The sequence below is a fragment of the Coloeus monedula genome (assembly GCF_965178545.1).
Source record: "Coloeus monedula genome assembly, chromosome: 2".
In the NCBI taxonomy this organism is placed as follows: domain Eukaryota; kingdom Metazoa; phylum Chordata; class Aves; order Passeriformes; family Corvidae; genus Coloeus; species Coloeus monedula.
The window spans coordinates 93316077-93339140 of record NC_138782.1 but is presented as its reverse complement, the minus strand read 5'-3'; the positions used below and the strand labels follow the sequence as shown (position 1 = coordinate 93339140).

The 23064-nt window shown below is 37.1% G+C and overlaps 1 protein-coding gene across 1 annotated transcript; it reads right to left on the bottom strand.

The window, feature by feature from the left end:
• Window positions 1-507: 507 nt before the first annotated feature.
• LGSN (lengsin, lens protein with glutamine synthetase domain) lies at window positions 508-20734 on the bottom strand (the record flags this gene model as incomplete). Its single annotated transcript, XM_082276764.1, has 4 exons — window positions 508-1707; window positions 3349-3527; window positions 12923-13919; window positions 20705-20734. The coding sequence occupies 4 exons, from the start codon at window positions 20732-20734 to the stop codon at window positions 508-510; spliced, it is 2406 nt and encodes an 801-aa protein (XP_082132890.1).
• Window positions 20735-23064: the final 2330 nt, after the last annotated feature.

The window sequence follows — 23064 nt, the reverse complement described above, 5'->3', positions numbered from 1 at the left end:
CCCCTCTCTCTACAATGCTCATTGTTCTAGCTTAGGTTTTAAATCAAACTCAGATTCTTCTTGTTTAGCAACCCATCAGTTACTGAATAGGCTGGGACAAATCCCATAACCATGTTGAACAAGAAATTCCCTGCCTTCCTCAGTTCTAAACCCCACCCCTCATCGTTGTCCCCACTACTCCCACTTTTCTGCATGCTATAGTCCTATGACAGTTGTGTAGTTGCTCTTCATTTCACCTTCTCTTTTCTTCTTTTCACCAGCAGGTCTGCCCAAAAAAACTCCACCTGTTTTTTAAAACCGTGTTAATATTATTTCATGAATATATCAGCTTTTTACTGAAGGCCATGAATGTACATGGACAATAAAGTGTAATTACCATGTACTATACAAAGGAGGGGGGAAAAATCCCAAAGCATTAAAACATTTTTAAATATATGTACTAATTTCAAGAACCTTAACCATTCACTGTATGCATTTACACAGCACCACTACAGAAGAGTGCTCCTTCTAAATAAAATATCCCAGGCATTTATTCCTTTCACTATCCATTTCTTCAGTTTCTAACTCATAATGTTTCATGGCAATAAAGTATCGGATAAAAGTTTCACCTAATGCTTCCTTAATGCAAGAATCTTTCTCAAGAGCAACCAGAGCATCTTCTAGTTTCAGAGGGATTGATGAATGTTTCAGATCACCAGTGTGATTTTCTTCTTCGAGCATATCATCATAGCTAAGTCCTCTCTTTACTCCATCTAGACCTGCAGCAATAGTAGCAGCAAGGACCAGGTACGGGTTTGCTGCAGCAGAACTTAATTTATTCTCTATGTAAGTGCCTTTTCCACCATGACATTTGACATTAAAGGCACAGCTGTTATCATTATATGCCCATTTTGCATTTACAGTCTCTTTTGATTCTTTACTGTATTTAGAGTAAGGCTTACGGCAGCTGGTGGTAGGAGCCATCAAGCAGCTGATAGCTGCCGTGTGTGCCAAGAGACCTGATAACCAATTTTTTCCAAGCTCTGAGAGCTCCTCAACTCCATAACCAGCAGAAAACAGATTCTTCTGGCCATTCAGATCCCACAGGCTGTGTGATAGAGCCCCCGAATTGTAAAATCCTGATTCTGAGAAAAAGCTAGCCACATAGTTATACTTCTTAGCCACTTCTTTAAGGCCTGTTCTAAACGTGAAGGCACTGTCAGCAGCATCTAGGCCAAACGCTGGATGAAAAGTGATCTCCATTTGCCCAGGCCCACTGGAAGAAGAAAAGCTTTCAATGTTGGCACCAGCATAATACATTCCTTCAATGAGCTCCTGAATGAAAGTCTGATCATGGTTATTTAGTATCGTGGCTGCAGGAAAAGATATTGTCTTTGAGTTTACAACCTCAGTAATGCCATAAATACAAAATTCATAAGTGAATGCAGACTGCAAAGAAAAGCCATTGTCCTGAAGCTGGCTCAGCTGTTTCTTGGCAATGTGCCTTGGGGAGGTCATTAGTGGGGTGCCCAACACAGTGAAGGAATCACATATCACTCTCGCAGTCTGCTCAGTCCAGGGTAGTATTCGAAATGTTGATAAATCAGGGTTCAGGATTATGTCACAATTGAAATTGGTTGCATTTATGTAATCTAGTTCATTATCTTTAGGATTCAGCGTCAGTTCAAGGTAACTTCTGGGCATGGCAACACCGTGAATTGCTTTCTCCTAAACACAGAGCAGAATGACATATTACCAAATCAGAAAAGAGCTCAGTGGTATTTTTATGTATATAAAATATATTAAATTCAGATTCCCAGGTAGAACGACAACATTTTCATTAAGAACACTAAAATGCAATGATCACTGGCATGAAGGGTAAGAGACAGTTACTGTGTCCTTATAAAGCAGAACAACTTTCTGCAAGATTGGTATGAAAACGATGGCATCAATTATCACAATGATAATTTTTTAACTTTCCATAAGGAACTAAAAAAATGTTCAACACTTTTCTTGCATGGTCTTTAGACATTTATGGGTATCACCAGTTAGGTGCAAATTTTGCAAGTCAAACTTTTATCTGTAGTTAGTCTATTTAGCTTCCACCCTCTGGCCATTTTGTTTACGTAGATGCAAGTGACCACAAAAGACTCATATTGATACAGTTCAGGCTGTAACTTCTCTTTGAATGCCATAACATGCACCTCACTGTTTTTCAGATGCAACATTTAGCAGAAAAATCTCACTTTCTGGACTTCAAAAGTTTGGGGTAAATGCAGGGAAGCACTTCCAGGTGAGAAAAACTCATAGATATACTTTCTTCTCCTTTTGAATAGAAAGCTGCAGCTGATGAAAATGAAATGCAGGTAAGACCCCAAGGAAGGATCATCTATCTTCAATCAAGCACCTTTACAACTTACCTTATGACCAAGTATTTTTCTGATGAAAGCTGCAATTAGGCCAAGTTCCACCAAGTGAAATTTGGCTCCTGTTTACATCTTACCTTTATTCTTCTAAGGGAAAAGGTTGCCATTTGTGTCAGCAGAGGAGACAGAACAAACCTAGAAAGGGGCAAGCTCAGAGCTGAAAAAAACCCAATTTTGCATATCCAGACGACAAACTGTATATGATAGCTTCTCTTAATATGACTGAGTGAATGAATGAATGAATGAAGTCTGTCTTCTCTTAAGCAGGTGGCAGTAAACGGTATCAGTATGTGTGACACCCAAACCAAAACTGCACACTCTGGTGAACTCTGTTCCAAGATGTCTAAGCTGTCCATTTGGCACTGAAAAAGTGTCAAAGGTGACTACCCTATAGCAGTACTTCTCCCTTCTCTAACCCTGCTACCTAATTTATCCTGCTTCCTAATATGATTTTTATTTCCTGATTCATTACTGTGGCAAATATTGCTGTTAAGTCATCTTGCAACTCAGTGACATTTTCCTATGTGTTTGATAACTATAAAATTTCTCATAACTAAAATGAACTTATCTTCAGTCATTTTATTTCTTTCAATGTTTACTCCTTTCTTTTTTTGCAATTTAGAGATGTTCAGCAAACTAAAATTTTTATAATGTATTGAATCTGAAAAGACATTTCTGAGGGAAGAGATGATTAGAACATCAAAGAACTGAAATTTTTAGCTTTATCTAAATAGATTACTACTTGGAGGAAAAGAGGAATAAATGATTGGAATGATGAAAGAAGTCTAGATCCTTCAGGAACATGAGCAAGGGGAGGGAGCAGATAATTTGTTCTAAGCTGGAGTTGCTGCCTGCATGATGGAGAAAATATAATTTAAGGATGGGGATGAAAATACATAAAGGTTAAAAGGAAAACATATAAACTGGAAACAAAAAAAGTTACCTGAAAAAATCGAGAAGGAACATTCTTTGATCTTGACACACCATGGAGGTCTATTGATTCAAATCTGACAAACTGCACGTTGTCCCTGGCCATCTGCTGCTTAATAAATTCAATATGAGAGAACAGGTGAAGGAGAGTTGGGTTTCCAAGGCCGTTTACATCAGGGTCTCTGTTGAATGCTAGAAGTGAAGAGGAATGTTCACGTCAAACAAAATGAAGAAAGCTGGAATACGGCTCTTCTCCTAAAAAGTGCAAAAGTGGGAAATTGTGGCATAGAGTGTAAAAACAGAAATGAGAAAAAGATATGGAACATGAAAGAGATTTTAAATAAACACATGTATTTTTCCCTGACATCCTGTATAAAATCTCTTATTTTTTGGAGTGGTCTGTAATTTAAACTTTTTTCCAAGTTAAGAAGAGAACATGTGGTAAAACCAGGAGTTTATGAGGTTTGTTGAGTGGTTTTAGGAGCAAAAGTAGTAACTGGATACCTATTTCCCATGGAAAACTGACAGAATACAGGTGCTGTTTCTTCTATGACTTTGTAAAGTGCGTTGATATGGCAATATGATAAAAAGGGCACTTGTCTTCTACTAAACCTTTCTTGAGGCCTCTTGAGGAGGATTGCAGTCTCCTCCAGTACAGGCAGTGACTTTCAAGGGAAGTTTATGCATTTATGCATTTGCTGTTATGGAGTTGTCTTCTTAACTGTATTGCAGAAGCTGTAGGGCTCTATAAACTTCATGACATGAAGGTGATAACACCTGAATATAACTTCTATAATGGAACAGAGAGATGGGCAAAGTAACTTCCTTTCACCTACCTCTTGATCTCTCAGCCTGCTTTTCTTTTTGGTATCTAACTATTGTTTTTACTCAAGTTAAACTACACAAGGCATTAACTTCCACTTAGTACAATAAACTAAGCAGATCAAGAGTAAAATTTTATATTAACATGCAATAAACTGTGAAAAATATATTTCTTTTTGCATTTCTGGAAGAAAAGTCCTCCATTCTTCCTGAGCATGTGGTCAGATGAATTTTTGCAGGTATTTCAAAACCACAGCGGAAGATCACCAACAGCAACCATTCACCACCAGCCTTCAAGTGGAAGTTTAAAGCTTCATGCTGAGGTACTCTGAAGGTTGGTGGGGGCAATCCTCATCTCTCTGGTAGCAAATTACCCAAACTAGAGCAGGTCTCCTCTAGCAGTAGCCAGTAGGTACAAACACATCTTTATAACCTCTCCTTTGGGGCAAGCAGGACTGCCAGTTGTGGGGCTGTAAGAAGGCTCACAAGCTGGCCCAGTACAAGGCTATCAGATTATTCCCTGAGAAGGCCACAGATTCAGTTGTAGTCATAGATGTCTCAGAATCCTTGACTATTGCTGGATATTACTGGATCCTCCAGCTTCAGATGGCAAGGAGGATCCTTTAGGTCAGACAAGTAAGAAAAAGTTAGTAACTGTGCTCTCTGAGGTATGGCAGCTGAAAGTACAGAACAAAATTCAAGTAAATAGGAGAACAGAGTAAAAATTGAATAGACAAATCTCGAAAGCAATTCTGTCATATCTACTTCTCATGACATCTTTCCCTTTGGTCTGTTTCAGCTCTAAGCTCCTTATGGAAACAGTTTTTTTTCCAAAAGTCTTCTATAAACACTGGGGCAATATGTCCTTTAAAGGATGAATATTAAATAAGGAAGCCCGGTTTAAATGTTTTGTGTAACACTCACTCTGTTACAGGTGCTGCCAAAACACAATAACAAGCAGGGAGGACTGATCTTGTCTTGCTTATGCCATCAAGTTATTTGAATACCACTTCAGTCATCCTGTAATGTTGTTTTACAGCATAGATGTTTGCTGGCATTTACCAGATTTGACCTCTTCATGAACATGACATTTATTTAGAAGTTTAATAACAGGTATAAACTGTGACTGTTCAATAGAGTAACAGAACTTTAAAAGATTCAGAAAATCTTTCAAATTTTATATTAAGAGAAGTTTTTTTTTCAACTCCAGGGACAGAAATCTGAGGCTTTTACCTTTAAAGCAGTGATCAATGCCTTATTCCATACAAGTTTCATTTCCTCTCCAAAGATGGTAGACATTTCCTGTCAACCACCAGTCACACTGAGATTTTTATGTCTTTGTGTTATTCAAAGTGAAGCTTGGCTGACAATCATTGACATCAGTCAGCTTTTGATGTAAATCTTGCAAGAATTTCTTAAAATGTCCTGAAATGTCATCTGTTAAATTTCCATCTACTGAACAAATATTTTTCAGGTAAAAACATACAACTCATGAAAAAACTGCAACTTTAATTCTGATCATATTAATTCTTTAAAACAGTATTCCTAAGAGATATAGATTATATAAATCAGTATCTAAGAAAAACACAAATGTTACAGGAATTCATATTAATGATGCATAAATTCTTTTAAAAAATAAAGCTACAAATATACTTAAACATCTGCCAATGTCAGGTAATTTTCCAAATTTTATATATATGTGTTGTCTTTGAGCTAAAGGTATTTGAATAAATATATAATTACATGATGTGAACAAACATTAACAGAAAATTCATAAACAGAAAATGTTTCTAAAGAAGATTAAGACAGAAAATATTAATAACTAAAGAAGCCAGAAATTTTCTTCTGCAGTTGGATTTTTTATGATCAAAGATATATCTTGTTAAATTATGAGACTAAATTATACATATTGGTCTAGTATTAGTTTAAAATTAATCTATATGCCAGTGTAGACACCCTGCTAGTCAAAAGACACTTATTCATTTACAATAGCCTTTTCCCAAAATCTTTTAGAATCAACAGAAACAGTCATGTAGCCTTCACATACTTTTTAGAGTTCATCTTTTATATCATTTGCAGATTAGCTTTCTCATTGAAATAATGTTTCTGTAAATTGTATGATAGATAAAAATGTCACCATTACTTAATATCTCTGATTGATTTTGGGAATATGAGAGGGGATTTGTTTCTGAAGTAATAATTACTGAATAACTACTGACTATTCACTTTTCTTCAGCACAGGACCCAAAATATATTTTCTTTGCAGCCACTAAATAAATCACTGTCAAACTGCATCCATGATGCCAATAATTATTTAAGTTTGGAAAGGTATAGGAGGGAACTGAGTACTCTGTCTTTACTCACTTCATATAATCATTATCCAGAGCATTAGTTACTGTAGGTAAAATAGCTAATAAATAAGGATTTGACAGGCCTTGCTGATTTAGAATCACAGTCTAAAAGTTTTACATTCTTCTGAGGGAGGATTCTGTTCATGAGTATAACTTTTTCTCTAGGTTTCTGGGCCTCTAGGAAGAGGGGCATCTTCCTTTTCATTTCAGAAAAATCTCCTTAAAGAAACATGTAAATTCAACAAGATGCTCAGATTTTTGTTCAGATTTTCATTTTAAAAATCAAATAAAAATCCAGACTGGTCATCTTTCTTTAAGCAGATCATTAAATATCTACATCAGTTTGGCAGGACACAGAAAAGAACCTAATGTTTGTTTGTCTATGGTTCTGTCTGCATTTCCCATTTAAGTTACCATTGAGAAACAATTGGTAATATTCCTGTTTCTACTGTAATTAGTACAAAATACCTACAAACTGTCTTCACATATTTAAAACATATTAATCACACAATGAACTAAAAATATTACCAATAATAATTATAACAATTACTATTATTATTATTACGATTATTATTTATAGAAGAGTGGCATCTTTCTTAGATTATTAATATTGAAATCACCCAGATTGCTAAGAGCAGCTAGGGCAAATAGTTGACATCAGCTTTCCCTTTTCAGCAACAGGAAAATGCCAAAACAGAAGAAAGTGCACGTCCCAGATCAATCTTGTTTTCAACTTGTTCAAAGGAACCCTTTCCCGTGATCCCTTAATAAACCACTTCACAACTAAAGTACAGTGTCTCAGGCCTAGAAGAGGTGACTGTGTTAGAAATCTAACACAGGGTGCTCTGAAGATCTATACTGACCCCCTTTATAAAAACAGATACCTTGTGTTGATGATATTCACTAGTGAAGAGTCCCACAGGGTAATCACACAACTACACTTCTAAATCCTATGGAAATTCCTGTCAGCACTAATTTGAACATGTCTGTCCTTCCTTACAATACTCTGGTTTTTATATTTAAGAACAGTCAGTTTACTTGCTTTGCACAGCATGTTATTTACTGTTCTCACTTTTGTCTTCAAACGTTAACCACCTTTATTTCTCAAACCTTATATGACAGCTTTTCCTATGCCAGATATCATTCTTACTGCTACTTTTCTATTCCCATCTGGTTTTTTGACATGGTAAGTAGACGTGAGTTGCATTTGAATGCGTTATTGATTGAATAGTGACCAGAAGCATCTTCAGTTGAAAAAATATGCAATTTCAATTTCTTTCTCACCTAAAAAAAAGCTCTGCCAAAACTGTTTACTCATTTGATTTCTTCAGTCAAGTATATAAAAAGTTGTTTCCTACGTTGTATTTTTACTCACCTATAAGACTCTTAACAGGGGCATAACTATGTAAGCATACTAGAAACTCCCAAAGGATAGGAGACAGTTAAAATATTTCCCTGATCTGTTTGACAATGAAACTTTCAATGTGTTTTCCATTCATTTCTTTGTCTCATGACAGTCTGCTTTCTTTTCTAAACTTAATTGCAAAGCAGGGATTTTACCAGCATGACCGTGGAGAAACTCAGGTTTTTCTTGAGTTCTATAGCTAATTTAGAGATTGACATAGAGCTTCAATCAGTCATGAATTATTCTTTCCAAACTGGATGACAACAATATGACACAGCTTCTCAGACAAGATACATCTTCAAGAGTCAAATGCAAAGTAAGTTTTTATCTCTCAATAAATGAAAGATAAATAAATAACCTATATTTTTGTACATTACAGGATATTTTATAAAAATGGCTCTTCTGTAGAGATGAGAAAATTATCACAGTTGTAGAAAATTTAGAGGATTTGAAAACAAAATATGCAGGTGTCTGAAAGAAATTTAAGTTGTGTAATACCCAATAGTACTACCTAACATAATCCTAAATAGGATGAAACTACAGTGGCCTATCTTTCTTCAAAATCAAACAGAAAATTTGGATTTATGGAAGGAATCACTGATCAAAGTTGTGTGAAGCAAGGCATACGCTGTTGCAAACTAGGAAGCCCCCTCTGGTCTAAAAATATTTCTCCTAATTTAAAAAAATCAACTGAGAATCATAGAACAGTTTGGGTTGAAAGGAACCTTAGAGATCATGTAGTTCCAATGCCCATGCCATGAGCAAGGACATCTTCCACTAGACCAGGTTGCTCAAATCTCCATCCAGCCTGGCTTTGAACACTTCCAGGATGGAAGAGATCACTATGCTAAATGGGAAGCAAGGTTATTTAGGGAAGAAATTTTGTACAGTATTGAAGGTAAGGACTAAAATTTCATGAATATATTGTAGAAGGAGAGGCAGCTGGCAGACATAAAAAGCAGAGAATACATTTCCCTTACATTAGGTCCAATCTAACTGTTTTTGCAACCGATAACTATTACTATAAAAAAAGTAAGGATCTCCAGTGGGTGGGAATTATGGTTTGAATACACACCTCTTTCTCACACAGAATCACGGGATGACTAGCTTACTACAAATACCAGAGATAGATGAGTTGAATCTCACCTAAAAGAAGACAAAATAGATCAGAAAGACTGGATAGAAGTCCTGTCTGAGCATTTTTATTTTATATAGATCAAGAGGAAAAATAGGAAATCATGCAGAGTCACATAGCAGGAATATTTCAGCTATTAGTATGGAAGATAAAGGACTAAAGAGCTTTCAGTTGCTTTGGTTTGTTCTTAGAGTTTGTGAGGTAAAAAAAATATGATGAGTTGTATATAGCTCAGTTCAGAGAGAAAAGGAAAGAAAAAGACAAAAAAATGATGTTTTTTCCAACAGAAAATAAGGGCAAACAAGAAACTCTAGAAAGGAGCTGAGCTTCAGCCCTGCTATGCTCAAACTCAGTTCAAAATATAGAAGAAGAAAGAAAAATGTTGTTGGCATAAGCAAAGAATATGAAAGAACAGTATGACTTCGGTTCTTCACCTTAAGAGAGCTGTAAGAATGGCACAGATTGTTTAAAATAAAAAGCAGAAAAGGGTACCAAGTGAAAAAGACAGGCTTAAGTCCCAAAGTAAGACATCATTATGGTCCAGGAATTAGAGCAGAGGCAGTGACTATGAAGTGACCACTTATATCTCCTGATTGTCCACTTACAGGTCCCAAAGAGCCTCCATTTCTATTTCCTTGTGACTGACTAGATTTACTGAGCAGAATCAGTTGGGGCAGACATGTCTCCTCCAGGTGCGCACAGAGACAGCCAAACCACATGGGGAGTTCAAGTTTGGTTCAGAGTATGTGAGCAAATTTTTGTATGTCAATAGAGAAAAAAGCCTAGGTTGTTTCTTTGTTGAAGGATTCATCATTCTGTCCCTGGCTACTGTAGTATTAATATTCTAATTTAGTAGCATGCAGAGCAGCACGTGGCAAGGTTTGAGTTCAGAGAGGTCAATATACACCTACCTTACGTGCTCTTTACACTATACATATAGCACATGCATGAATTCATCCTGTGTGCACGTACATGATGGTTATTTAATACTACATGCATGAAATTTCATCTTATTCTTTACTGTTTGGAATCATCCCTCTTTGTCCAAGAATGCAGGCATTGAACAGCTTAAGAAGCACCTGCCAATTAATGACTACATATCAACTTGCAGAAATGCACATCGTTATTAGATATAGACACTTAGGCAAATAAAATTCCTAAATTCATGTCAGTGCAGTCAGTGTATTCACCTAATCAGCTGCATGTGTTAGTTTCTATCTTTCCATGGAAAAGAGCTTTAGGTTAAGAGTTTTAGCTTCAGCTCCAGTTTCTCTGACACTGTTCAAGTAACATTTTTTTTACTAACCCAAATATCTGACATGTCTGCTTCTTTTCTATTTTTTTTTTCCCATGTCCAAACACTTCTTTTACAAAAGAGCTGACAAGAAATGGACAAAATCCACATACACTAATATTTCCACATTTTCCAATCAGTATTTTGGAAAAAACATATGGATTTATTGTTTTGGAGCGATGTTTACCATGTAACTAACATGACTTTATATAAATCCTCTGAATTACTGACACTCAGATATATGTTTTAAACTTTCTGCTGCTGATCTCTAGAAATTATCCCTTAACTCTGTACTTTTAACAACAATAAAGCATATTCTTGTTTTGGCTGTATCTCAACACGTAGTGGATCTGATATATAACCTCTTGTAATTTTTCCAAACATTTTGGATGAAGTCTTCTGATTTGAGCAAGTTCAACTATTTGAAAACTTGTAAATTATTGGGGTTTGTATTTCAGATCTACTCAGTGTTGAGATATCTTTAGATCCAAGACTTCCGGCACTCTGGTAACTGAAATATTTAATATAATGTTTTATTAAAAAAAAAAAAAAAAAATTTAGGACTTGATCTTATCAATCAATAAATTACCATGGACAGCAATGAAATACTGTTTATGCAAAGGCTCATTAAACACTGCAGAATTTTATCCAAAAGTTTCTTTTTTTCAGTTAAGTTACTGAACGTCTTCAATGAAAATTAAATTTTGAACACATACCATTCTTATTAAGTGTAAACTCCTGTGCATTCCATTTACTAGTAGAAATGCACAGTGAGCACTACAACTTGTTTGGTCAAACCCAAATGGAATCCAAATCTCATGAGATTCCAAAACATTTGATATGGAATACTTTTCTGATGAGACAAAACAGTTTTCTCCCAGCTCCCCTCATAGTTTGCTCTCATCTGTAGGTCTCTTACAATCATCACTACCACCAGTGATACAGGGCAGGATTAATCCCAGGTAGCTTTAGGCATCTCAGAGTCAGACAAATGATCTAAGCTAATCATCATGGGGCTTCTTCCCCACTGAGTGGAAACACACTTCAGAGGTCATTTTTTCATCCACCTCTAATACCTCTTTGAAGACAAAATGCCTGCCTTTACTGACTAGGTAATAAGCTTGGATTAGTTACTTCATGCTGAGTGGCTACAGCTGAGTTGAAATCTCCCTGTGAAATCTACAGTTAATCTCATCAGTTCCCTCTACCTTGTAAATAGTGCTATGACAAAGAATAATTACTCCTATGTTTTAAAACATATTTGCTGGTTTTGCAGACAATGAGAAAACAGTAGTGTTATAAATTTGATAATATTTTGCTCACCTTTTAGAAATGTGAAAAACAATGTAGTCCGGAGAGGAAACAGCATCAAGTGTAGGCTGCTAATTAATGCTCTAACCTTTTTATTCTAATAGATATGCATAGAGAATGGTTCAAGCGAAAAATATCTTTTCAAAGCTTTGTATTTCTCATGCAGTGCCCTGAGTAAACACTGATAATGTTCATGGATATCTTGTTCAGACTTGGTCAAACTGGGTAACACAAAATGTCTACCAAGAAATACTGCAGTAGCTAACAACAATTGACATGTTCAAACTGGTTTTTTTCAGAGTATGCATAGGAGGGTTTCTACCGATCTGTCAGGAGACTTAAAAAAAGCAGGATAAATTAATATTATTGTAAACATTTGATTGTTATTATTATATTTTGTTACATAGTTAAGGATGACTAAAGTATTTTATCAATTAAGAGGTTGGTATTTCTTGTATCAGTAAGACAAGTCAAAAGAAAGATATCTATCCTGGAAAGCTGATAATGTGATCTCAGACTGATGCTCATGGAAATGTATTAATGTGATATCTATACAACTGACAAACTGGTGTTTTTGTGCTTCCTGGAAACAGAACAACAAACTGTTCAAGCCCATTACATTATCACAGCTAATAATAGTTTTTGGTTTGTTGATCCAGCTAGCCCAGAAGCTTTTACAAAGAAATCACAGCCTATTAGTAGCAATTAATTGTCTCTATAAACACTTCCAAAATGGTCTTACTGAACAGCATGAAAATAAGTGGAAGTTCTCTCTGCCTCATTTGCTTTTCTTCCGCTATAATTTATAAGAGATGTTTTTGCATTCCAGTCCTCTCACAGGAAAAATAATTGAAAACATCATCCCTACATGGGACCAATTTCTACTGCTGGAAATGTTAAAAAAAAAAGGAAATGTTAAGAAGCATAGATGCCATCAGAGCTTTGCAGTATCTAGCAGACTTTTGGGAAGTGCTGCCTGCACTCAGTTTAAATGAAGAAATATTTCCGTTTTAGTGAAAAAGACATGACCAGTTGTGCATGGCATTTTTTGGCAGGCAGTTGGGCTTTATAAATGCCTTACTTCAAAAAAATTTAAAAGCAGCATAGATGTAGAGCACAATATCCAATCCATCCTGATCACACAGAAACCACAGGTGTCAGTTCTCTTGTGCACTAGCTCTGACTTAAGTTTGCAGCTTAGCAAAACACCACAAAACAACAGGAGCATTTTGTTTAAGAGGAGAGCAGGTGATGTTTAAGTATCCTTACCGGCGTGGCCTGTGGAGGAGTCAAACTGAACCTCAGGAGCTGTGCTTTCTGCAGGTGTAGGAGCTGCTGGTAGTCCCAGAATAAGTTGATCCACATCGCTTCCCACTGGTTGCTGCTGATCAGAGCCAGCAGAGCTGAGGACCAGGACGGTTTTGCTCTGCTGCCCCACTCCCTCTTTGTGGAAGCTGAGATACTTTTGCTTTTCCTCTCCAAAATGGGGAGTAAAAGTCTCAAAGGGCCCGCCCTGTTTGTCAGCTGCTTTCTCCCGGGGTTTCAAATTTTTCTGAGCGAAAGTGCCACCTGCCTTGCCACAGAAAATGGGCCCATGAGAAGGCAGATGACCTTCACTAAGCAGGTTTTTCAACTCTTGTAGACTTCGTTTAGAAATGCCAGGTGCTCCTGTGAGGGACTCGGCAGTATGGCTCCCTGGCATGGATGCAGCACTGCCCAGGGAGCCCATCTTTGTCACATGAAACTTGACAACTTTTTCTTCCATCCCAGCCTGTCCTTCTGGCTTACCCCCTCTCTGCTCACTGTCCTTTGCCCTCTGTACTGCCTCTGTGCAGCCACCTTTCTCTGCACGCCTCGCAGGCTGCACACCTGTGGACAACTTCATCTGAGGTGCTGTATCTATTTCCTCGTTCATTTTTCCCACTATTCTTTTCCCAATTTCAGCATTTTCCTGGGTTTCTCGTGTTTCTCCAAACCTGTCCTCTTTACCATCACTGCCAGAATTGGAATTGTTGTGACCTCCTCTGTCCTTTTGTACTGGAGGAAAGGTAGTGGGGTTTTGGAGAGACTGGTCTGATGGCAGTTCTGAGCAACCAGTGGTTCCTTTAAGGGGACAAGGATCTGGGACTTTTGAGGTGCGGGACAGTTCCATCTTCTCATTTTCTAAAGGAGGAATATACTTTGTAGGACCTTTGGTTCCCTTTTTCTTTCTGAAACCACATATATTGTTGCCATCAACTTCATCATTGTCACTTTCAGATGTGTTCTGTAACCAGCAATAAAATATACAACCAAACAACATGCATGAATGACACAGAACATGGCAATGGAGTACTACCACCAGCTGCTTCCATTACTTCTTGGTGATGGAAGCCTCTGTGAACACTTATTTTGAGCTTTAAAATATCTCACAGAATTCTTTTTCTTATGTTTTAGAACAAAATTGGTGAAAATACCTTCATAATACTGTTTTTAGGCAGATTTAGCATTGTAAGACATAGTACTTTGTGTGACATCACTTGCCAAACATGTCCTTTAAATGTGAAAGAAATGTATTTTAGTACTTACAATTAAATATATTCCTGTTCATATTAAAAGTATTTGTATTTATAAAGGAAATTTATTGCCCTGAAACACAGAAAACTGGTAATTCTTATAAATGTGAGGACTGAAACCTTAAAATAAACAACTTTTAGATTAATTTCAGGACCTAATTTGGACAAATAACTGAACTTAGAGCAGTAGTCAAAAGGAAAAACTCGTATTTGGATGTTTAAACAGGAAAGAACCCAATGTTTACCTTTATATATGACATTGATATAGTTTATATTGCAGGGGTGGGAGCAGATTTTAAAATGGATGTAAACATGTGGAAAAGGTACAAAAAGGAACTACAAAAATTAATGTGCTTGCATTATCCCCAAAAATATCAAGAAGTGTCTGGATCACCATCTCTCCTAAGTATCCTAATCCTACCTCAAGAGTGATTAATTTGATGGTGACAGGGAAAGGGACAGGAAATCAAAACCAGACACTTGCAAATTAAAAAAATAGCACAAATTTCAATACTGTGAGTGATTATCAAGGTAGTGATGGAATTCTCCATCTCACAATGTCTTGAAAAAGACTGCCTGACATAGTTTAACCAAAATCACTGCATAGCCAATCCCAAATTATTATATTACTTATGAATACCTACTCAAGTATGCATTGAAGAAATATTAACAGTCCTTGGTTTGCTTGGGTTGGGCTGGAATTAGCACCTGTAAAAACACTGGGAAATCAAGGGATAGCCTCTGAATGAGACCATTCTTTACCTTTTCCACAAAGGAATAATCTGCACTCTCTCCAATTTCTGATTTTCCAGAAGAAGGAATCTGCACAAAAGCAAAGTGAATGCCAGTCTGGATAAGGCAAAAGTGATTTCTGTTGGCAGACAAAAGCACGTAGAAGGAAAGGCAGCATCATCCATTGTGCATAGGGAAGGAAGCAGCTACACGGCCTACATTAATTTCATTAACAACTCCCTTTTCCGCATTATTCCTCCCTTTCTTCACTATTTTCTCACCATGCTATTTTCCATTATTATGTAGTCAAAAGAGGTTTATGGCTTCTCTCCTAATGAAGAGCTCATAGAAATGTTTCCTCTGTCTCTCCCGCCTGCTCCAAAATTCCATGGCTGGCTGTGTGTACAGCTGCTTCGGGAGCTCACGGGGACACTGCAGTTAGTGTGGCAGGCAGCTGGCCAGCAGCCCAGCAGGGAGGATGAACCTGTCACTCCCATGCATGTATCCTGACAGGGACATGCCCGTGATGCCCACTTGCAATCTAACACAGTTACTGGTGCATTCACAACAGAAGTCCTTGGCTACCCCAGTTTTAGCCCTCAGTGTTTAATAAACCCATTTCTTCACCCAAGGGCTTTGGTTTATTCCCATAACACACCCTGTAATACCCCATAAAATCACTCCGGGTGTTTGCTGATACCCCTACACATTCACCCACGTAGAATAGACCTAATTCCTACAGCTCTCTATCATTATGGAATAGAAACGTAATAAAATAACTTCTTTGACAGGCAAAGTGAAAAAAACCAGATTATAATTCAGAATTATAATTTTAATACTTTCCTTAGTAATTAAAAAAGGGAATGCCACTGGGGGAGAAACAGTAGGGGTGGAGGAACCAGTGTCTGCCAAATGGAAAACCACAAATTTTCAAATAAAAGATTCATCATATTAAATTTCTAAGCATATAACATTATTTTTTGACAGAAATAGGGAAGAGTTCCAGCTATGAAAGTTATAGTCATTAAAAAAAATGTGTTTTGCGATTTATGACAAATATTTCCTGCCATTTTGTGGCAGAGCCTGCCATCATCAAAATATCTTGATTTAAAATTTATGAGGTTTTCAGAATTCATCTGTTTCCTTTGAATAACTTGAAACCAGTAACATAATCATAACGCCATATGAATTTCTGCTTTATAATGTATGCTGACAACTACTGAAAATTTTAAAGTTAGGTTAAGTTTTTGCCTGCTATCTATATTTTAGATCTCTGAAAAATGTTCAGCAAAATGACCAAAGGAAAGCTGAGCACATCCTTTTTTAGAACACCTGTACTGAAGTCAGACAAAGGATTGTTCATGTGTCAAAAGCAAAATGTCAGAAAACTGCTTATTCACATAACTAGCCATTCCAAAGGATTTCATGAACACAAGGTACCATCCCCACATTATAATCCTTAACAAAACAAATTCCTTCTGAATTGAGGTGAGCAGGATAAGGACTGATCACTTGTAAGTTCTTTAATGGAAATGCTCCTTCGCAACAAATCTCTAATGACGGATGTATCTATAGATGTTTGCAAAGGGTATATTTTCCATGAAGGCTGTGGTACTGCAGTTTGATTATAGACCCAAAAGAAATACTGCACCCATTACTCTTAAACAAAAACAGTGATCAGTTTTACTTTCAAATAAACGAAACTCTTACAATCATACAGATTACTTTGGGTCCTCAGCAAAAGGCACATTGTGATTTTTTGCAGGAAAATTACTCTTAATTTCCAAATAAAGTCAGACATTATGGATTTTAATTTAGAAATCATTCACAGTATTTTCTGCAGTGAAACAAACATTTCGTTATTTGTTGCAAGGTACTGCTACAGCATCTCTTCATATTAAAGACAGTCCTATGCATGAGCTATAACACAGATTTACTTGTCTAGTAGTTTATGTGGTGTCTGCAATCAGAAAAGGCTCGGTACCTGGGCACAGAGGGGAAAGCACTCAGGAACAGGACTTATGAATTATGTGTTTAACTTTTTATTTCTTGAAAGGTTTTTTTTCCCTACAGAAGATGGAGACAGTTCAGAGAAATAGTGCCTTGTATGAGATACAGTGCATGTGAGCTGGCTACAAACCATTACTTAATTTAATTGAACCATGTGTCATGCTGTGCTGAAAGGAAAGCAAAACAGTCATGGCATTAATACAGCAAAAATTTTGACTACTTTTACTTTCCTTCCTGAAAGTTCCTACATTTTTGTTGCTCTGCAGCAACAGTACCAGTTTTTTCACCCAACACTTGTTTCAGCATCAATTAGGTTTTTTTGCTGATTTTCAAATATTTACTTGCAACTTAAGTCAGAGGTCTTGGCAGTTTTGAAGTTTGCTTCTCTGTCTTAGCAATTGAACATTTGGGCAGCAATTCAAACATTCCTGCCAGAAGAATTAGGTCCAAAATATAAAGAATGTAGGCCACATTGTCCAATGAATCTGAGATTTAGGTTTTTCTTTCTAAGGTTTTATCTGATGCTATTTTTCATTGATATTTGTTGGTAGTTCCCCAAGTTCTGATTTCTGTTAGGACAACTTGCCCCAGTGCTGCAATTTGTGCTGATACATTGATCCTCTCTGCACTGGAGTTTGCACCTGGTAAGGCTTCAGGTAGAGTGGACCAGTGCAAGTCCTACAAGAGGCAGGAAGAGTAGGGCTGGATCACACTTAATTTCCCTTTATGGATAATCTCAACTCATACAAGTAACAGCTTTACTTGCCTTCACTACATGCCTGCTGTGTCACTCTGAGTACACAAGAGTCTGGATGTCTTTGACTATCAACAGATAAGGGCTACACTTAAGCTTTGCAGTAGCATGTTAAAGCACCATTCAGGTAGGAAGAGGAGAGAACAGAGGACAGTAGCAGCAGGTAAATATTTTAGCACTGCGCAGATGAAATTGCTTGCTCTACTTAACCAAATTAAGTTCCACTTCTGGCACGTGGTCAGGATTCTGCATCTGAGGGACAGTTTATATCTTGTGGTAACACAGAAAATACAAATCTAAAGCAATTCTTCTTAATCAGTTTGTGTTCATTTTTAGGCTTTGTACAGCTTTGAAGTGGAGCATTAACTATATCATGAAATACAACACTACCAAAAGGCTGTTCATCTGTAAACCTGCCCACCTGAGAGCATTGGAAATGTAAAGTGTTGCCTTTGGGAGGAATAACAAATACTGAGGTTTGTGGTGTGTGAAACAGGTGAAAATCCAGGGCAATTCTTGAATTTTTGCCTTAAAATGATTTTATAGGTGACTGAAAATATATCTGCAGTGTTCTGTGTGGCAAATTCAGATGCTGCAGAGGGGACCTTCCATTTTTCTCCTTCTTTTTGTTTGTGTCATGACTTCAGGCAAGACAGCAAACACTATTGTGGTTTATAAACCTCTCTCAAAAACAGGCTGACAAAAAGAGACATGGAAATGAGAAAAATAAACTCTCAGTAAGGCATTTGAAAGGGGGGAAAAAGAGAGAAACTGAGTTAGTTTAAAATGTGCTCTGAGTAACTGTAGATTAATAGCTGCTGAAGGGTTTCTATCAAAGGAAAAGGTGAAAGAGGCAAGCTGCAATTCTAGCAGGAGCTTTAGTATATCTAATCAACAAAATAACTCAATGTTCCTGCTACTGGCTACCTAAAAAAGTGATGCAAGCATTCAACAAAGTACGATAGGGGCTCACTCACATTCTCTTTTTTTGTTTCATATTGTTAACTGATTGTTAAGAGGTCAAATTGTGATGATCTTTCCGAGTTGGTGCTACAGATTTTTCAAAAATGAAAGATTATTTTTGCAAAGAACATCAAAATGTCAAAATCTGGTAAACCTAAGAAGTAGAAAAACATGGGAAACTAAAACAAGAGTCAAAAATATATAAGGTTTCATTGACTGAATTTTCTATACATGAAAAGTTAATTGCTTCACTTATGTTTGGTTTGTTTGGTTGTTTTTTTTTTTTTGCATCATATAAAACACTGTTGAAAAACTGAAATTAAATGTTTCCAGTCTAAAAAAATGTAAAAATATTGTTCAGAAAATGCTGACATGTGACATTATTCACATTGTTTGAACTTTTTTCCAGTTCTAATTCAAAAGTCAGTTTTTCAGAGTTACTGAAATACTGTCATACTCTAAATGGTGAGGAACGTTTTCTGTCCCACTCTGGCTGTTACCAGGTTACACTTTAGAGCACCCCCAGGTTGGTACATCAAGTTTATTTAATCTTTTTGTGTATTCAAATTTCAAATGAATTTCAAATACTTGAAGCCAAGTCAGCAGGAGGTGCTGCTTAAGACCTCATGCAACAGTACCCATAAAGCAAGTAGTTCTGCATCCAAGTGCTTTCCCTGCCCCTTTCCCTGGCATTGCCCTGCTGCTTACCCAGCAACCAGGCAGCAAAGGAGCAGAGGATGCAGGAACAATTACCTACTGCTGGGAATTAATGCAGCTTCACTGGAGTCACTGGAGTTAAAGATTTGAACCAGGACAGAATCTGGCCACGGAGTCTACCAAGGACAGCACAGATATATCCAGGGACTATCTCCAAGCACAGAGGGGGGGGTTGGCTCTTGGGTGCAGTGCTAAAACAAGGCGTGTGATGATAAACAGACACTGGTTGTTTGTAAGTGAGAAACATGAGGATCACATACTTTGTCAAGATATTGCTGTGACTAATTTCTCCCTCAGTGACCTTGTTTGATAAAGTGTGTCTTTAAGAGTGATTTACTGCTACAGAAACCTCACCGTGAAGGATGTGAAAGTGCCATAAACATTAAGTACATCTCATTATTTTGCAGTTGGAGAAGTTGAAGCACAAACTTGCCATAGGTCAAGGGAGATGTGTGGATACGTGAGGAGCAGAAAAAGTCTCCTTCCTTCTTTGAAACTTTTAAATATACTCAAGATTGTTAGCATCCTCCGCATGAAAATGAATGGAGTGAGGCTCGCTCACATCACGCTACTTACTTTCACATCTGACACCTGCCTTTGTCTGTTACACCCACTCAAAGCCTTCATACTACATACACAATTACCAGATGGGCTTCTCAAGGTCACTGATTATCTTGCTGCTTCAAAGCAACAGAGTTGTCCTTGTAACAAGATTATTTGTAATTACTTTCCCTTGACTATGCCACCTGCACTGTGTAAAAAAAAAATCCCTAAATAAGGCAGAACCTCAAAATGAATAAGCTGATCCTTCCTTCACAGTGGTTTGAGACCACAAAAGTACGAATTCAGGACCAGAATCTGCCAAAATGCACTTATATAGAAACTGAGCAACTTCGCTTGGGTCGGTAGCCTGACTCAAGAGTGTCACTTTCTAATCCAGGTCAGATCCTGATCCACAGATTGTAGTGCTTTCATTTACATTAACGAAGTCAAAGCAATGTGTTTCCCCAATAATATTAATAGGATCAGATTTAATACATCTATTTCTGTTACTTTTGATAAAATTATGAATGAAACCAATAGGAAGTTAAAATCTGTTAGAGTTGCTTCTTAAAGCAAATGGGGTTTTTTCAGCTTAAGCAAGAAGCCTTTCTTTGACTTCCATTTCCTTCAGAATTAGACCATGCTCAAAATTCATGCATGAAGAGCCTTCTAGGTAATTCACAAGGAACAGGCACTCGCTTGAAATCTTGAGGTAGGTGCAAGAAGTATTTTATATCAGTATATCTGCTTGGAAATCATTCATGATCAGTCTCTTACCTGCTGAGTAAGATCTTCCTTTTTGTTCATGTCCACTTCATTCCAGTTCAGGTCACCATCAGAAATGGCCTAGTAAAAATCTAGTAGAAAGATATCCCATATTTATAGGCACAGATACAATGAAGGTTAGTTCAAACAGAATTGCTATAAAGTTCTTTTCCCAGAAGGCCACACAGATGATGAACCATGAAGAGCAACCCCAACGAGTCATGCCCAAGAGCACTGCTTTCTGGAACAGGGCTGAAGTAGTAAACTGACAAACACACATTATTAGCTGCCTGCCTGGAAACAAAGACAACTGAGCATGAAACTGGTTTGCTCAACTTTTCTCCTCACAAAAGGCTTTTGTCCTGTAACAAGCCATTCCTGTTCTGGAATAGAAGCTATTGTTAGGCTCCTTAGAGGTAAAACCTACACTGGGCATTATAACAGCAGTATGTTTTTGAGGCACATGAACAGGGATTTGAAAGGCACAGCATACTGCAAGAACAACATGCAGCACCAGCCTGTTATTCTGGTTTCCATGTTCTAAATTAATAGTGGTGCATCTAGTTGTGTTAGAATTGGGGAGGAGTCTTTTTTGCATTAGATCTCTAAAAATATTTCAAAGATTAGATAGTTAAGATTGTCCTTCTTTTTTTTTTTTTTATTATTTTTCAGGTTTCATATGTATTCAAAGGACTGTTTTTAAATGACATTTCATTCATTCAAGTTCCTTTGGATGACATAACATTAAAGGATGGCCATATTGTTGTGCTTACAGCAACCCTACCTGACAACCCATCACTCAATAAACTCAAGTAAACATGATGTTCAGATTGGCATTTAACTATGCGAAAACTCAGGTTTGGCATTTTTTAATACTCCAAAAAAAAAAAAAAAAAAAAAGTTTGTTAAAATTACCCCAAAATAATAACTATACATTGGGAGCTATAATTCACAAAAATCTTGGGCATCATCGGTCAAATGCATGAATATAAGTGCCCAAGTCCAAAACTGGGATTCTGAAAATCCTTCCTTTTCTTGTAGCCCAGAGACCCAACATTTGTGAATCCATCTATGCAATTTCTGTAACTGCCCCATTCTGAACTGCCCCACTTGTCACAAACCAGAGCAGGCAACAGCTGGAAATTTGCTAGTATTCAAGAAATAGGCTTATTTATAAGATTTGACATTTTGTCACCCAGACATTAAAAAATGTCACCCAGACATTAAAAAAGTCACCCAGACCACTCAACAGGACCAGGCTCCTACAAGACAGATGGGATGGAACTCAGCATTTTGCTTTCAGAATAGTTCTTTCAAAAATGTTCACCACAGAATGCCATCATACGATCAGTAGGCACAATTGCAGTTTCTTTTCTAGGCAATGGACAGGTGTCATAGACCTACAGTTTGCCAGGGCAGAGTTGCTTGTGAGTCTATGTTAGGATGAACTATGTCCAAAGGACACTTCTGAGCAGGACTACTCACACCAAATAGTCTGAGAGGCAGAGGCCAGACAGCAACAAATCTTCTGGCTTCCCATTTTTACCATTTTGAATACAAGCAGGAACAACCTCAGTTCTTAATTTGAAAAATACACATTTCAGGTTAAAAATCTCATTTGTCAGGGCAAGAAAAATATTCTTCACAAGAACAGTGGTCAAACACTGGCACAGGTTGCCCAGACAGGCCGTGGGATATCCATCCTTGGAGGTATTCAGGATTTGATTATACAATGCCCTGAGTAACCTGAAACATGTTCAAAGTTGGCTCTGATTTAAGTGGCAGATCAAGCTTGGTAACTACCACAGATACTATCCAGAATAAATTCTTCTATGATTTTACATCTGATTAATTTATACATATTTTTATTTACTTCATTACATTCTTCCAAGTACTAAGAATCTCTGGCACACTTTGCATTCTTTTCTACTCTGTTCCGCTAAACAGATCATAAAGACAAGAAAGAACAACCTCTGCCTCAAACAGTGTAGTTTTTAAGGCACCAATCTTGCAAACACCATTAGCAAGAAACAATATTTTCATTATTGCTTTAAGAATCAACTATTTCCATCTCAGGTACTTATTAGCTCCTCCTAAAAATTGTTGTTTTGTTTTACTTTGTGCACAGAGTGAAAGAGGAGAGGGAGGGGGTTCTCTGTCAACATGTCCTGCTGCAAGATGCTGCTGGTTTCAGAAAAACTGTGCTGGTTGGAGAATCTGAGAATTGGATCCAGAAACTGACGAAGCGCATTTCAGATCTACCACAACACACATACTGCAAAGAGCATTGTTTGGTCAGTAACGCTCATCATCTTCCCACTTTTGGGAAATAGGATAAATCAAGACAAATCTACTGTATCTCATGAGAAAAA